We start from the raw sequence: 18,729 nt of genomic DNA, 5'->3' as shown, positions 1-18,729 counted from the left end.
CCAGCGCTGTCATGGGAAATCACTCTGAAAGGTCCACCTATTGGCCAAATAATGGAATTCAACGCTGTGAGAAGCTGGAATGTCTGTAGGTCTTTTACTTACACTTCAGCATAGTACAACTTGCTAATTTGGCAATTGCCTGAATTAAAAATTTCTCTGATGGCATGCCTACAGATGTGAGGTAACATCAGCCTCCACACGCTCTACTAGTCATAATGATTGCAGAGAAGTTCCGAATACATGAAATAAAAAATAAATAATAATAATAAATTGTCAGGTAAGAATGTATCATGCCAGTTCAGAGGAGATAATGCAATTATGAATCACATTGTAACCACATGGCATTTATATGCTCCTGTACATTAATTACTATAGCAACAGTATATGGGGAATAGTCACATAGAAGTAGAAGACACACAAATTTAAGATAGTCACACATGTAATTTAAAATTGAAATTAGGTTAAAATCATAAATTTTTAAGATATAATAACTGCAATATGTAAAAATAGAAAGTTAAGTTCTTGGCACTTCTAAGTCAACTTCCAGTGTCCTGGGCCATATGATTCGGAGGGAAGAAAGGAAGCTTAAGGATGGGTGAAGGACAGTTGAGAAAATTGGTTTCTTTGAAATCCTCTCTTCAGATTAGAAGTGTACTGTTGCATGGCATCTGTTTTGTGAGAGTTCCTGAATTTTGGGCTTCATGAAGAGATCAAAGCAGCCTGACAACCCTTAACAAATGAAAGTATAGTATGACAAAGATATTGCTTTCCTCAGCAAATTAATGTTTTCTTCTAGTTCTGTCAAAAGACCAGGTACTTCGGTAACAAGTTGGTACAAAAAAAATGTAAATGTTACAGTACCGTTTTTTTTTTTTTTTTTAAGTACCGGTGGTACCGAGTACCCGGTCAACCTGGTGCTTGATGCACTATCCGAAAGGTGCGCAGATGCTCTTTCTTCATAAAAGCACTGAGACATTACGACATCAAAAGGAGGAAACACACCAAACTAACAAAACACTTTAAAGACAAACACCTGGATCAAATGAAAGAGTTGAAGTAGGTAGGTTTCACAGTGTTTCCCATACATTGGGAAATAGCAAAACTGATCACCACAAACAAAAGTCTTTGACTTTGTTGAATAAACATGAGCACTGCATGTGTCAAAGTCAAAAACCGGTGCTGGTGTTTTGATATCACTGTTTTTCTAAAGAAAACCAAATGTCTTGAGAAAATTATGGATGTCATTTTAATTTCATATTGCCTGTAATGTCTGAGCAGCATTTGTGATCGCAGGCTCAACGCTTATTTGATTACAGCCGTTTACAGGGGAAACTTCTCATGCTCTACAAGCTCCTCCTGCTGGCAGAGCATTAATTTTCATATATATGCCGCAGGAAATAGACTGCAAGGCTGTGGGGAAAAAAAACAGGAGGAAATGATTATATTTACTATTTTTCATATGAATATGGATCTAAAATATACGTGTTCAATAATGTAGAAATGGTTAACATTGTTTGTGTCATATCAGTCAGAAAAGCAGTTCTGGCTCAATGATTTACTGAATGCGATTGCCATGCGCATCTTGTCAGTATAGCCGGTTCTGTGATTAGTAGTAAATCTCCAGCATGTGCTTTTATATGGAGCATAATTTACTACACAAAGTTGTAGTTTACTGACAAGCTACTCAAAATCGCGTTCACAATTGCAGATGATTTAATCGCGCGATTAGTGAATCGAAGAAAGGGATTTCCTGGGTTTCTTCTGCAAGGTGTATTTGGAGATTCAGCATGAGAGCGCCCTCTGGCCTTTGGATATAGATTTACTGCTGATACTACAGAACTGTGCTTTACTGAAAGATATGCATGACAATCACATTCTGCCTAATCGCGATTTATCGCCTTTGTGATTAAATTGAAATTAATTGTGCAGCCCTCGAGCAGATAATTACACTTGCTCATTGAATCTTTCTTTCATAATAATCTACATAATACATTAAGCGTTTATTTTAAATGAAGCAACTCTGCATTTCTTCATTTCTAGTTCTAAAGTGACATTTTGAATTAGTAACTGTCAACTTGGGATTTGAATCTGTGCTGGAAGTAGTTCTACACACTTGTGCTGTCGAACTGTTGCATAAACACAGTATCAAACACAGTATCAAACTAGTAGTCATGGCTCTATATCAGCACAGCTGTAATTACAGAATATACACATTAGGTCATGTGCACTAACGTCTAGCGCTTTATCTATTTGACATGTGTTTGTTCTTTGTCCCCTGTACAGCTCGCTGAAAAAGCTTCAAGTAAATGAGCCACATTGGGTTGTAATGTGGGAACATCTTTGCTTGTCTTATCACATTCTGATCAAATTTCTGTTCTTCACCAACAACATAATCATTTTCATTAACAGTAAACGTCTGTTGCTTGTCCTATTCTGATTTGCCTTGAAGCAATAGTGTTGTATTTATTTTTCACTTTATGAAATAATGTTAGTGCTGACTCATAAGTTAACATCTACATACAGGTAACATCAGTATTGTAGGTTCTCGCTATGAACACGTTATTATTATAAAATATATGCAAATTATAAAAAATAACCTTGAGCAGAAGTAGCGGTGTACTACACCATCCATCAAAGTGTCACTTTTGATGGGTTAATAGCAAAGGGCATTTAAATTGTACAATATTTGCATTTGTTTTTGTTTCGTTCATGTTTTGTCGAGAATAAATATTGTTTTTCAAGCATAATCCTATATACAGTATTAGCAAGAATGTATTGTGCGGATATCACTTACCAGGATGCCGTACTCGGTTACGAACGTAACCTCGGTTCCCTGAGATACGGAACGAGTACTGCGTATGGGGAAAAGCTCCTTTTTTCCTCGATACTGAAGCCTTTTTTTTAATAACGCAGTGCATCTGCACTGCCATTGGTTTAATCTGTAAACATTTTTAAACCAATGACAGCGCTGCGTAGCTGCGCGAGCCTGTGGCGATGCAGCGCGCCAAAGCCCGCCAAAATGGGTGTGGCGAATGGCTATATAAGCAGGCAGGTCATACGACTGAACCGACGAAACTGAACCCGCAGCCTCGTGGCACGGCATATAACACAGTACTCGTTCCGTATCTCAGGGAACCGAGGTTACGTTCTTTGTCTGAAAGCCATCGAACCCTTGACACTACACTGCTAAGAGGGAGCTAGCTCCCTGGAGGTGGTATGATGACGGAGTCTGCTAGAGGCCATCGTATCAAACCGAAAGAACCCGAGCATGCAAGGTCGGGATATCCAAGTTATCGAATCTGACAAAAGTGGACGGCGAGGACCAGCCGGCCGCCTCACAGATGTCCTTGATAGAGACACCACTAGACCAGGCCCATGAAGAGGCCATCCCTCTAGTAGAGTGGGCTCTAACTCCTATGGGGCACTCAAGGCCCATAGAGGAGTAACATAGAGCGATAGCTTCAACTATCCAATGCGAGAGGCGTTGCTTTGAGACCGAAGACCCTTAGGGGGTGCTGCCTGGGGGGTAGAAGGGGCAGGTTTGCTCTGGTGCTGAGTCGGCGCAGTCCTGGGGCGATTCGGGGCAGAGGTGGAGAGCTTGGGCAGGAAGTGTTGCATGGCTTGGGACGACTTCTGTGCTGCAGTGAAGCGTTCTGTAAATCCTTCTACAGCTGGTCCGAAGAGGCCGTATGGAGAGAAAAGCAGGTTCACTATAGCTACACTCATCCAGCAGACAGGCGAGAGAGCTTCTGGGGTGGTCCGGCCGTGGCGGGACTTTGCCTTTTCCTTTTTCAAGTGGGCGGGGTCAGAATCGCCGGCCCAGTCCTCCGTTTCGGAAGCCGCGAGTGACATGGAGTCATCAAGCGGCTCGTCCTCCGATCCGCCGAAAGAGACGAGGTTGCTCGCTTCAGCTGAGGGACGCTGCTCTGGGCGTGAGAAGAGGACAGGGGACGGCTCTCTCCTTGGAGAGGGTGAGGCACACGGGCGCTGAGCCGGTGTGAGCTCACCCAAATCCGGGCTCTGAGCCCTCTTCCCCGCTGTCATTAAAGAAAGCAATTCGCGAGCGCAGAGAGTCGAGACTCATGCTTTCACAAAAGCAGCATGAAGTCTCAGTGAGTGCAGCCTCAGCATGGGGTTTACCCAGGCAGAAAACACACTCACCATGGCCGTCGTCATCATGCAGAGGGGCTCTGCATGTGCCACAGCTGTGGCGCGGCATGGCCGCCGCCATTAAAACGGCGTTAGAAACGCTCTTTTAGAGCGGTGAAAACCGCTGGAAAAAGCTCTTTTACGATCGCCAGATGGCGGCAGGAGATCGCTGAGAAGCGGCCGGAAGCGGGAAGCGGGCGGCCCGAGATCGGCGCTGAGAGCGGCTGTCTGCGAGAACGCCGGCGCTGCAGGCGGTTGGCGGTCTCAGCTGGTCCGCTGTGTTGCATCTTCGACGGCGAGAGCTCGTTCCAGACGAAGGCGTTCAGCAGAGATCCAGCGAAGTGAAGTTGTCGCTGAAGAAGTAAGATCTGATTTCCTCTGGCGATTGCCTGCTTATATAGCCATTCGCCCCGCCCATTTTGGCGGGCTTTAGCGCGCTGCATCGCCACAGGCTCGCGCAGCTACGCAGCGCTGTCATTGGTTTAAAAAAGTTTACAGATTAAACCAATGGCAGTGCAGTTGCACTGCATTATTGAAAAAAGGCTTCAGTATCGAGGAAAAAAGGAGCTTTTCCCCATACGCAGTATGAGTGAAGTACCGAAAGGGAACAGCCTTTTTTTTTTTTTATATATTTGCCTAAGCGCACACACACACACACACACACACACAATCTACACTCACTACTTAATGATTCCACTCAGTTGGTCTGTAGAAGAATGAATGTGTAAAATGTGCATTAATTTTAATTATAACATTGATTATTCAATGACCTCAGTATGGTGCTTATGCCTCAACTCTGAAGGGGTCATTTTATGTTATGTTCTATTTAAAAAAATATTACTTTTACAGAATAATTTTTTATTTAAAACATTTACATTTACTCATTTAGCAGACGCTTTTATCCAAAGCAACTTACAAACGAGGAGAACAATAGAAGCAATCAGACCAACAAGAGGGTGATGATATACAATACAAGTAGAAATAGAATAGAATAGAATAGAATAGAATAGAATAGAATAGAATAGGTAAGTGCTAGTATTAACCCTCTGGAGTCTAAGGGTATTTTGGGGGCCTGGAGAAGTTCTATCATGCCCTGACATTTGTGCTTTTTTCAGTTTCTTATAAATATGTAAATGGCGAAAGTCTAATCTCACTGTAATCAGCACATACTGGGCTATAATAATATATGATGTATGTAATGTATGTACGTGATTGTGTTTTTGAGAAAAACTAAATGTTATGCGTGGTAAGTGAAAAACTAAAAATTTTAAATCACTTGAATAAGGCAATAAACACATACAGAACATTGGTTCCCGGGATTTTTGAGAACTGGAGCTTGTAGCCTTGAATTTTTCTAAATTATGTGAAAATCATCTTGTTTACTCACTCACAGAAAACAATATATTGATTTAAAGCTCCAGTATGCGATTTTCGACCACAAGAGGGCGCATTTCCAACAATAACAAAGGCGAAGCTTGATGACGCTATGAAGCAGGTGACGATGGGAGATGTCTTTTTTAATGCGTTTTCACCATAGCAATGTATCTAAATTGGATAAACGAATCATGATCACGGATGAGGTAATTTATTCGTTTTTGTATTACCTGTATATCTGATCGTATTAGTTTATGTCATCATAATGAATGAACTGCAAGGAACGTGAAATGTTATACTATATTATCCCGTTACAACTTACAGCTATTTTTTAAATGATTTGTTGGGTTAATGTTGTGCAGTGTTATGTGTTTATGGTTAATGCCGTGTTGTTTAACGTGCTCAAACCAATCGTTCTAAAAGTACATTTGAATGAACATTTGCAAGTAATGACTAAATATATTTTTAACAACACATATTCGATTGTATTTAATTGTACTGCCATAATCTCGGTCACCACACATGATAAAAATCATTACCTTAGTACAGAGAGCGATATAACTTTGTTTATAAGTTCTATTATTGACAGTTGCATGTGTTGCAGGGAAACACAGATACATCCTCACTGGAATTATCAAATCCAGATGAGACCTGGACCATCTTTACTGTAACTATTACATTACTTGTACAATAACAAAATAAATAATTGATTTGCTTACCTGTCTATCAATACACTCGCGAGAGCAGAGTCTCTGTCAAGTCCAAGATTTTCGCGCAGATCTCTCCATCTCGTAAAAGCCTGGCCGATATTTATCCTGGTTTTATTCCTCCGTTTGTCACACAGTCTGCGTGTATCCGAATATGGATGCTTATGTTTTACTGGCACCTCAATACTCGCCAAAGTGTAATCGTGATCCATAACAACGACAATCAAACCATACGCGCGGTTATAACATAACCACCACTTCTGCATTTGACCATGTGATATTCCGGTGTGGTGGAACATCACATGGTCTACACCGGAAACAAAGTACAGAGCGGACATTGCGTCACTGAGATGCGGCATTTCTTTTCCGGGACGGCCAGTTATTTAAAATCTGAATTTCTCTGAAATAAAAAATCTTTGGAGACTTTTGAGACATTGTAAGTACACAACTGGAGGAAATATATCACACTGTGCAAGTTATTTTCTGAATTTTTATTACAAAATTCCTACATATTGCAGCTTTAAACTTTCTAAGACACTTTTTGTTTGGTAAAAGTCATATGCGAGTAGACGTCAACTATCATGAATATCATTGTGATTTATACATGAGAAGACAAAGGCCTGCATAATGAGCTGCTTAATGAGCTGCATAATGAGCCTCTCAGTCAGCTGTGTGTCACAAGTGTGGAGTTACAAGAAAGAATGTGAGGACAAAATAAATCTATATAATTTTATGTTTGTAGTTTATTTAGAATATATTTAATTATCCCACAACATAATTTAATATCCACTTGGGGGAGGAGTTAAACAGTTTATTAGAACAATCAAAGCTGACTTTCAAACTTTTTTTTTTTTTTTTTTTTTTTTTTGCATCATTACTTCAGTCACACAATCCTTCAGAAATCCTTTCAACAATCTGATTTTCTACGGAAAAAACAAACAAACAAAAAAAAACCTTTATTGTTATTATTATCATTATCATTGTTATTATTAATGTTGAAAAGAGCTGAACATATTTTTTTAGGTTTATTAGGGGGGATAAATTGAAAGAACAGCATTGTTTATTACATTTGTTACAGTTACATTTATTTGTAACTTTTATATTATTTACATCAAGCTTTTGAATTGTATAGTATTGTATATTGTTACTGGTCAGGTGCTGATGAAAAATGTGTCTTTAGACGTTTTTTGAAATTGGCAAAAAAATCAGCTGCTCAAATTGAGATAGGTCATTCCACCAGCTGGGAACAGTCCAATAAAAGGTCTGTAAGAGTGATTTGGTGCCTCTTTGGTATGGCACCACAAGGTGTCATTCACTTACAGAACTTAATCTTCTGCATGGCGCATAAGTCTGAACATGCACATTTTGGTATATTGGTGCAGGAGCCAGTGGTTGTCTTGTACGCGAACATCAGTAACTTAAATTTGATTCGAGCAGCTATTGGCAGCCACTGCAAATTGATGAAGAGAGGTATGATGTGGGCTTTCTTCAGCTCACTGAAGATCACAATTGCTCCACCCATCCTAATCGGGCAAGGGGTGTGGGGAAAAAGTGAAATTAGTGAAGAGGGCTGCAGAATTGGCAGTGTCCTCAGGTTTGATCCAGGTCAGAAGTCCATTATAAGGAGAATAATCCTGTAATGTTTTCATCAAAAACCTTAATTTCTTTTCGACTGAAGAAAGAAAGACATAAACATATTGGATGAAATTATTTTAATTTGAAAGTGAGCTAAACCTTTAACTCATTCCTTTGCTTTCTGATGTAGATGTTATTTCATGCCAGCTTTCACTTCTTGTAATGTACAGACTACTTCTTAGGAACTTAAGTACTCACAAAACTTTAATCTGAAAAAACTTCAGATAGAAATCTGGAGCTTACTAAATAAAAGATGTAGCATACACATGACAAGCATACACGTTTTAATGCTGAAAACTCAGCGCGTCATTCACTGAGAAACATCCAGTATGAAACCTTCTACTGAAGCCTGGAAGGCATTTGTAATGAGTGGTTTTTTATCTGACTTGTTTTCTCCCTTTATGCAATAGCTTCTTGACATTTCTGATTGACTGGGCAACATAGATTTCCGTCTGTTGCTTCCCAAATATCTTTCCAGCAAATTGGACCTTGTGAAGCGTGACAAAGAGCTCATAGTTCTCGGATGTAATGCAGAACATAAAACAAAAAAAGAGACATGTCCTGTAATTGTTTGTTGTCACAAACTCAGTTACAAGATTCAGTTACAGATCCTACTGAATGATTAATGTGGCATTTTAAAGATTTTAACATCCATTTTTAACTTTGAATTTTGTCATTATTTTTATTCATGGCATTAGATGACTTATTAAATGTAAGAAGATAAGATTGGTTTGTTCCCATAGAAAACCTGTAGAGGATTACCTCATCAATAATGGAAGCCTTAAAAGATGAGTGATTCTCATCACTGGAGAAGATGCTGTGGATTTGAGATGATTCCTATTCCCAACTCAGCAGAGGTTCACTGAGGACAGTGTCCCCTGTTCTGTGTTAGCAATATGGTCAGAGAGATAACTCTTGGAAAAAGCTTGTTTTATCCCTCCAGTGACAGCTGTGAAAACGCAATCATTCGAGTTTGAACTTTTGAAGGAGCCTAAAGTATCTCGCACCAGCTAGGCTGCATCTATCCTTAAAATGCGATGAATTATTGAAGTGTACAACTGCGAAAAACATCTCGACCAATCAAGGCCATCCGAACAGGAAAATCTGTTAAATGTGAAGTCTGAGAAACAGTCTGAATCTTTTCCTGTTCTTGAGTCATTTGCCAAGATTGGAGAAGAGCTTCACATGCGAGCACACTTGGGGGTGAAATTAAGTTTAAAAAGGGCTGTCAGAAAGTCTTGAAAAACTTTTTTTTTCTCTCCTCTAGGAATACACAATTGATGTGTTCTTCCGGCAAAGCTGGCGGGATGAGAGACTGAAGTTTGATGGGCCTATGCAGGTCCTTCCACTTAACAACTTGCTCGCCAGCAAGATTTGGACTCCGGACACTTTCTTCCACAATGGGAAGAAGTCAGTAGCCCACAATATGACTACACCCAATAAACTTCTGCGGCTGGTAGACAATGGAACTCTTCTCTACACGATGAGGTATGACTTCAACTCTTGGTAGTCTCTGTGAATGCATTTGATGCTTGTTGAACAACTTTATTTAGTGTTTTGCATAGATTCTGTTTTCAGTCTACAATGCAAGCAAGCGATCACACCACTCACCTGCAAACTACACAATTAAATGGTGAACTTGTGCACTATACAAGTATTCCTCGACCTGGCTTCTTGAATCTATGCTTTGGGTTGATTTTGAATTCAGCTGGACAGCAGGTTGTCAAACTGAAAACAAATTCTGCCTGATTTCTCCAGCCCTTTCAGATGAGCTGGCAGAGGTAGACTAATGCCTTCTTATCGATGGCGGACTCCAGATTAACGGGACGATGGGGAGCTGACCCAGCCTGTGACCCAAGCACCCCAAGTGCTTGATGAATGAGTCAGGAAATTGAATTGTTACTAGCTTGGCCAGGAGCTGTCCAGAGCAATGTGTTCAGCTGCCAGAGACAGAGTAGGCCAATTCCACCAGTATCTGGGCTGCTCATGCAGAGTCACTATGAGAGATTGGTCATCTATTTCTCTGAGCTAGGATGGGTTTTATCTTTTAAAATCTTTAACCTCATCCTGAATTTAATAAATGGCCATCAACCTACAGGAAAAGGCTACTGCATCATCATATTACCACTAATTTATCTGACCACCATAACCTTGAAGTTTCCCATAACATAAAAAGAAAAAGCTTTTTCTTGAAAGTATAAGGAATGGAGATTATTGAAATGCTGATATGCTTGAAAAGATTCCCTATGCTAGATGTTGATCTGCACCCTGCAAAAAACTGCATGCAATTGATTAAAATAGAGAAGTTATTGCTGACTCTGCTGCAGTTTAATGGTAACATGCCTCATGCATTAAACATACATGGATTTCACATTTACAATATGTGTACATAGCTTAAAAATATTCATGAAATCTTTTTACCCTGAAGTAAGAGAGAGCACTTGCCAGGGAGCCAATAATGTTGCACAGTAACACTGCTAATTCATCATGTACGCAATAGTCTGGATACATTACATTTTAACCATGTAAGATACAGTACTGTGTCAAAAACAGCACTTTCCAGTGATTTAAAGATTATTTTTTCGCCCCAAGTTAATATACTGGTTTCTGTTTTTTTTTTTAGTTTTAGTTTTATTTTTTTGCTCACATAAGGTGTTAAATCTCAGCAAATATGGATTTAGTCACGTATTCACCCTATCTCTGGTCTGTCATCTCAAGCATTTGAATTAAACAATACATAAGCTTTAATAAGAACTGCAAACGTAAGCGTTTTCCAATTCACAATAGTGCTTGTCCACAGGGATTATGATGATAAGGAAGGTTCCACGTGGAATAGACACTATGGTGTGGCACACTAGATAAGGAAGGCGATACTGCGCTGTTCTCTTCTAGGCCCTGTTTCATATGATTTCATTTAATATGGCTTCAGTGCTCCCCAGGCTAAGAATAACATTTGAATTTGGATGCTTTAATGAAGGCTCATTGTGTTTGCCCATGGGGATAGTGTGTTGCAGAAGAGTTGTTAGCTAGAGCTCCCAGGGACAAGAACGGTGATGTTTTTTGAACATTATGGGCAAAGACATAATTGCATATGGTGTAATTGGCGATGCCGAAAAAAAAAAAAGTATTTGGTATGATCTTAAAGGATTGTAATTGTCTCTGATTTTCTTTTGGAAGTAAACATAGCATGTAAATGTCAGAGCCAATTATTGGACATTTTCTATAGTTGCACTTTTCTGCACTCAGTAAAGTTAATGTTTTGAAGATTTATGATGCAGCTTTTAAAATATCCTATCTTGGCCTGTTTAGTGTAGCACATTGTAAACCCTTATTTCTGTCTTTGTGTTGAGTTATGAGAAAAGAAAGAGAAGCTAAATTATTAATCATGGTTTATTGCCTTCTTACAGAAGCAAGTCTATGTTGGGCCCTTTGTCATGGAAGTCTTTTTCAAGTGAAGTTAGTGTCAACCCTTTCCCCTTTCTTTTTTACACAGTTTATAATGTGTTTTTAAATGCATTAAATTGGAGTCAGTCCAGGGCCGTGCAGTAGAAAATGTGGAAGAGAGAATATCACTGGCTTTAAGTGGAAGTGAAGCAGTCAGATGAGTTAACATTATTTAGTAAATTTATTTTCACTTTGATTAAAAAAAATATAACAAATGTGATTAATGTAATCATTTTAAAGAAAAAAAGATGCTTTGTTTTGGAGTAAGTGGGTGTGTTGAAAAGATAAGATGGATTCAATGAAGTGAATGCGGATGTGCAGGACAAACGAACAGGCAGCAACTGTAACAGGTCAGGCAGGAACAGACAGGAACATCCAAACAACGATCTGACAAAAGACAAGGTGAAAACAGAGACTAAATAGACAGCGCTGATCATCTGCAGCTGGCGTGCTGATTAATCATGATAGGGGTGCTGATCAGCCCAGTGATCGCCCCCTCCGCCTCAAGTCCAAAACACAATTAACCGAATACATAGGTTCCCCGTCTATGAGTCACGGTGGTGGGGGAAACGGGACCTGGCAGATTAAGGTGAGAACGAAAAATAGGTTTCAATTTGGAGATTGAAAGGCGGGGTGAATTCTCCTGTACGCCGGAGGAAGTTTGAGGCAGACTGTCACCGGGTTAATGATCTTGGTGACAGTAAATGGCCCAATGAATTAGGGAGCTAGCTTATTAGACACGTAGCAGAGCGGAATATTCTTGGTAGAAAGCCACACCTTTTGACCCACGACGTATACAGGAGGCTTTGACTGGTGGCGATTGGCCACCACCTGGAGTAGAGTCTCATGGGCTCTGGTCCATGTGTGGTGACACCTCTGGACGAAGGCGTGAACGGAGGGGGCCGTGACTTCGGAATCCAGACTCTGAAAAATTGGTGGCTGGTACCCTAGACTACAGTCAAACGGAGAGAGGCCTGTGGATGACACTAGTTAACAAGGTAACAAGTTATGTGCGTATTCAACCATAGAAAATTGTTGGCTCCAGGATCAGTGATTCTTATACATTTATTTTGTCCTCACATTCTTCCTTGTAACTCTTCCCCTCTCAGTGACAAACCTGACAGAACGGCTCATTATGCAGCTCATTATGCGGGCCTTTGTCTTCTAAGGTGTAAATCACGATGATATTCATGATAGTTGACGCCTACTCGCATATGACTTTTACCAACAAAAAGTCTCTTAGAAAGTTTAAATCAATAAATTGTTTTCTGTGAGTGAGTAAACAAGATGATTTTCACATAATTTAGAAAGAAAAATTCTAGGCTACAAGCTCCAGTTCTCAAAAGTCCCGGGAACTAATGTTCTTTATGTGTTTTATGGCCTTATTAAAGTTTTTAGTTTTCCTGCTGTTAACAGATCGAATCAGTGCCACTTCCTCAATAAAGTTTATCATTACCAAGTTTTTTAAATCAGTTTAAATACTAAAGTATATGGAACATATTTCAGTGCGGTACTTATACGCTGTGATAAACCTTTTTTGAAAGAGATTTAATTGCGTTACTCACGCGCTGTGATAAATCGTTTCTGTTCGCGCCGCCGCACATACACAGACACAAAGCCACAGCTTGGCTCGGATAGCTCAGGAGTAAGGCCTACCAAATTTAGCTTTCTTTAATGCCTTCATCAGTAAGTGCAAACAAAGCATGTTGGAATGACAGTCTTGAGGAGTATCCATGTAAACAATTATTGTTTCCAATACACACTTTCCCCAAACCAGCAGGTTCATGACTTCTTCAACCCCTAATAGGTCCTACTGCCTGACCCCATTGCCATTTACTGTATGCTCTAATGTATAGGCAATTGCACTTATTATGGACTTTACATTGGTTTCAAGTTCATCTTCATCCATTTAAAATAAGCTTATAAGCTTGTGTTCAAAATGTAAAGAAATGCTTATATCACTGCAAGATGGCGGTGCCCTTGCTCCAAAAGCTATAAAAAAAAACATCCTTTTTTTCTTTAAAATGGTTTGGTTACATTAATCATGTTTATTATATATATATATATATGCAGGTGCTTATCAATGAATTATGATGTCGAGGAAAAGTTCAATTATTTCAATAATTCAACTCAAATTGTAAAACTAATGTATTAAGTTAATTCAATGCACACATGTTCTTTTAATTTTGATTCACATTTAACAAAAACTCACCAATTCACTATCTCAACAAGTCATAATATGATGATATGCCAATCAGCTAATTAACTCAAAACACTTGCAAAGGTTTCCTGAGCCTTCAAAGGGGTTTCTGACAATCATTGACACCCTTCACAAGGACTGTAAGTCACAACAATTAATTGCCAATAAGCTGGCTGTTCACAGAGTGCTGTATCTAAGCATGTTCGCAGAAAGTGTGGAATAAAAAGATGCACAACCAACCAACAGAACTGCAGGTTTATGAGGATTGTCAAGCAAACTGGATTCAAGATTTTTAGAGAACTTCAAAAGGAATGCACTGAGGCTGGGGTCAAGGCATCAAGAGCCACCACACACAGAAGTGTCAAGGATTTTGGCTACAGTTGTTGTATTCCTCTTGCCACTCCTGTACCACAGACAATGTCAGAGGCATCTTACCTGGGCTAAGAAGAAGAATAAATGGACTGTTGTCATTGGTCCAAAGTAATTTTTTTTCAGATGATAGCAAGTTTTGTATTTCATTTGGAAACCAAGGCCCTAGAATCTGGAGGAAGGGTCACTGCACCTGTTTACCAAGAAATCTTGGAGCACTTCATGCTTCCTTCTTATGACCAGCTTTTTGAAGATGCTGATTTCATTTTCCAGGAGGATTTGGCTCCTACCCACACTCCCAAAAGCACCAAAAGTTGGTTAAATGACCATGGTGTTGGTGTGCTTGACTGGCCCACAAACTCACCGGACCTGAACCGCATAGAGAATCTATGGGCTATTGTCAAGAAGAAAATGAGAAACAAAAGACCAAAACAATGCAGATGAGCTGAAGGCCACGGTCAGAGAAACGTGGGCTTCCATACCACCTCAGCAATGCCACAAACTGATCACCTCCATGCCACATTGTGCATGTACAGTAAATGAACATACTTTCCAGAAGGCCAACAATTCACTTTTTTTTTTCTTTCTTTTTTTTTTTCTTTATTGGTTTTATGAAGTATTCTAATTTGTTGAGATGTGAATAGTGAATTGGTGGGTTTTTGTTAAATGTGATCCAAACAATGTCATCATCACAATTAAAAGAACCAAAGAATTAAATTACTTCAGTCTGTGTGCATTGAATTTACAAGTTTCACAATTTGAGTTAATAAATTAAATTTCCATCAACATTCTAATTTATTGAGAAGCACCTGTGTATATATATATATATATATATATATATATATATATATATATATACAATATTACTTCAAGCACTTATAGAACACAATAAATGTATCTATTTTAAATTCCACTAGTAGTGTTTTGTCTGAAACCTACTGTATGGCAACAGTTATTCACATATTTTATGGCCAAGGTGAGAAAGAACCATGAAATCAAAATTACAATAGTGAAATCATCATGTATGCTTTTCATTTAACCTTGTATTAAAGCATGCCACAATAAATGCTAACACAACTGCTTTTCTGGCATACAGTAGAGGTGCCTTGGCTATTATGTCATGATTAACTGGGTCTAGGGCAAAGCTGTATGAATCATTTCTAAACATTCAGTGTTGATCGGTATTCAGTAAGGAAGATGGTGCAGAGTTGACTCTGAATATACGAGCACAGAGAGCAAACAACACACAAAGTAATATGATAGCCAGATCAATATTTACTGTATAAAGTTTAAAAGTATTTGCACTTTATAAAGAGCAAATATTCCAAACAATAATGTAGTTATGATAAGATGAGTATGGTTTGAACTAAAATGGCAATATCAAACAGGATTGTCCTTACTCTTTAAGAGAGTCGTATTGTACTATTGTAGACTCTAACATTCAGAAATGTAACACAACTCGGCATAATTATAATTGATGTATGGCTACATACAGTATACCCAGTGCCTATACAGTATTCACCAACTTTGCATGCAAAGTGAATAGTGTCCCTGCTAAGTGGCTAGCCAATCAATATAGGAATCAATTGTAATATAGCACAGCACTATCTCAGCATGTTTAGCAATATGATGAAGGTTTTCACACTGAAATACTATGTGCTACATTGGTTAAACTATTTAAATGTTCTGCACTTTTCTCTACAAAATAAACAAATCACACCTCTGCTGAAAAATCTTTCCACTATTTTAAATCAAATACATTTTCTCTGGCTTTGGAAAGCACATTAATACTTTGACTATTGAGGTGTCCTGGAGAGATAATGGAATGTTCCATGTCTGTTTGCTTTAGAGTTAGAAACACAGAATGCAATGCTCTATAATCTTTTAATTCCATAAATGAGTTGTTAATTGAAACATGGAGGTTTTGCAACTGTTTTGGCCCAGAGCATTCTGTTTCAGTGATAATAAAATACTGCATGGTGAATGAGAATCAAATAGATATTAAACTGTTAAATTTGTACTAAAACTGCATAACCTTCCTTCCCACCCAGTGAGCTCCATGGTCTTGAATCAGCTTGTTAACACATTGCAGTCTGGTGCCATTTTATAGTTTTCAAGCACTACGTCTATCCATAATGCAAGTAAAGGTTTATTTCTCTAAAAAGTCACAGGGTCCTATTTTAGCGATCTAAACACAAAGTTTAAAGCGCACGGAGCAGGTGCACTCAGGGTGTATCCAAATCCACTTTTGTTATTTTAACGACGGAAAAACAATTGGCGCGCACAGCGCATGGTCTAAATGGGTTGTGCCTATTCTCTTAATGAGTAATGGGTGTTTTTTGGGGGTAACGTGCAATAAACCAATCAAAGTATCATCTTCCATTCCCTTTAAGAGCCAGTTGGAGAAGGGTCTGGCTGCAGACTTGCACTTGCACTCTCAGACTTGCACTCTCAGACACTTGTGCTTCCGCTAGCGACGTCACTTGCAGTCTTTATTTTTTTTATTTTGTTCTATTTATTGGTAACTTTTTGTTTGAATCTCTCAACATTTTACAACAGTAGTCAGGTGGTGAAGACAAGAAAAAAGAAACAAAATTACAATGTCTCTTGCAATCGCCAGTTGCATTCTCCGGACCGCTACCTTTACGTCCCTTGCAATCAACACAAATTTTGCGTGTTGCCAATGGAGACAAGACGCTGTGGAGGTGTTTAAGTGATTAAAACTAAATTAGTAGGCTTACTACTATAATTTACAGGGTCCTGCAAGAAAAAAGACAATACCTGCTCCGTGGCCACAGAACAGCAGAATATAAACACAATGCACAAGTCTTTTGTTAAGCGTTTTTGTCCTGTAGAAAAAACAAACACTTAATTTGGCATAATGTATTAAGATACATTAAGTTTAATTAAAAGACCAGATTTGATATATAGTTATTATTTAATGTACTACAAGGCAAGCAGATGGCTATGAACACAATGCGCAAACGTTGTCCTCCCATACAGCAAAACACTTAATGTGGCCTAATAACAGACTAAGATGATAAAGACAATTCAGTAGGCATAGCCTATATGTCTTGTTGTTGACTCAACGTATATACAGACCAGCAAATATGAACGTGCATTATGAAATGCATTAAGTGATTTTAAAGGATCAGCTCCGTACAGACAAGCAGACGAGTACAGAACGCATGTGTTAAATTGTACATTAAACGTTTTCCTCCTATAGAAAATCATTATAAATAAAACACATAATGTAGCTTAATGAAGCTTAAACAAAGACAGTGAAATAAACGAGTTTTAGACAGTTTATTCTATATGGAAAAATGCTTAACGCGAAATTTTGCATGTTGCGTTTATTCTGGGCTCACCTGCTTGCCTGTACATATTAGTTATGTATTTTAATAATGTAGAGAATCATATTGAGTTTCGCCTTTATCATCTTAGTCCATTATGCCACATTTTGCGCTATATGAGGAAAATACTATATGAATATTAATTAATTATGGTGTTCTGTGGCCACGGATTTGCCGGTCTTGTCTTTTTCTTGCAGGAGCCTGTACGTTATAGTACTAAATTAGGTTTAATCGCTTAATCACCACCACAGCGTCTTGTCTCCATTGGCAACACACACGATTTGTGTCGATTGCAAGTGTCGCAGGTATAGCAGAGAGTGCAAGTAGCGTTTGCAAGTGACATTGTAATTTTGTTCATTTTTTCTTGTCTTCGCCACCTGACTACTGTTCTAAAATGTTGGGAAATTCAAACAAAAAGTAATAAAAAATTCAACTAAATAATAAAAAAAAAAAAGAAGACTTCAAGTGATGTCACTAGCGGAAGTGCAAGTGTCTGAGGGTGCAAGTGCAAGTCTGCAGCCATACCCTCTTGGGCCAGTTGCGCTCGTGCCATGACGGATTTGCTATGTACGCGACAGAATTTGGCAAGCGCAAAGACAGAACGCATCTCCAAGATGAAACAGAGCTGCTCGTGTGCAAGCAAATATATATATATAATTTGTAAGATTTGCCATGTTTGTGTTCTTAAAATAGCATTGAACACACCTCTTTTTTTGACCAGCACGCCCATGGGCGGACAAATAAGCAAAAATGCATTTGCTAATTAAACGACATGGTGCTATACGGGAAAATTTCGGGAAAATGCAAACGGTGCCGGACTGAAACTAGTAAACACACTTGCACTGCGCCTTGCGTCGCATTGTGCCGAGTGTATTATAGAGCCCACAATTAAGTTTCACATAACCGATTCTGCCTTCTCTCAGAGAATGGAATAGGTTGGAATACTGCACTTTTTGACACCTATTTGTCTGTAAGGGTAGGGACAGACCATACCGACACTAAAGAACAAGGGCTGAGGAAAGCCGACTGTGGCGTTGCCTTGCATCGCCTGAGCTGTTTCATTTAATTGTGGTATGTGCAGCCTTTAGCTCTTCTCTCGGACAGGAAACAGGAAATATGTGGGAAGAAAATCACTATGCCAAGACACAAAAATTAACAAGCAATTTGATTGTTGCTTTGTTTTCTGATACAGACAGTGTGCCACAATCTCATTAAATCTGGGACCAACATTGCACTTTTGATGATGTGCCAACCTCCAACATTCCATTGAATGCAGATATTTTGCCTTGAATGGCTCTGTAAAGTTAAACATTGACTTAATTGTCTTTGCTGTCTGTTCTAAACCTGTGGCAGCTATATTGAATAGACAGCAAAAATCCAACAGAAGCCAAATAAGCCATCCTCCTCAGCTCATTTCAAGAATATAGCTTATCACAACATTCAGAAGAAATGGCTGAATAAAACTGTCAAGATATGGCCAGGTCATAACTCACTTAAA

General features: G+C 39.0%; 1 protein-coding gene across 2 annotated transcripts in view; it reads left to right on the top strand.

Moving 5' to 3' along the window:
• gabra3 (gamma-aminobutyric acid type A receptor subunit alpha3) overlaps positions 1 to 18,729 on the top strand; it is a 215,191-nt gene that overhangs the window by 127,937 nt on the left and 68,525 nt on the right. For both annotated transcript variants that reach the window (XM_026234254.1, XM_026234255.1), the window contains exon 5: positions 9,133 to 9,353. In XM_026234254.1, coding sequence (XP_026090039.1) covers positions 9,133 to 9,353 — 221 coding nt within the window. The remainder of the gene's footprint in view (positions 1 to 9,132; positions 9,354 to 18,729) is intronic.

Source organism: Carassius auratus, chromosome 46, assembly GCF_003368295.1.
Source record: "Carassius auratus strain Wakin chromosome 46, ASM336829v1, whole genome shotgun sequence".
Lineage (NCBI taxonomy): Eukaryota > Metazoa > Chordata > Actinopteri > Cypriniformes > Cyprinidae > Carassius > Carassius auratus.
Note: the sequence above shows the minus strand (reverse complement) of the source record. Positions and strands in the feature narration are given on the sequence as shown.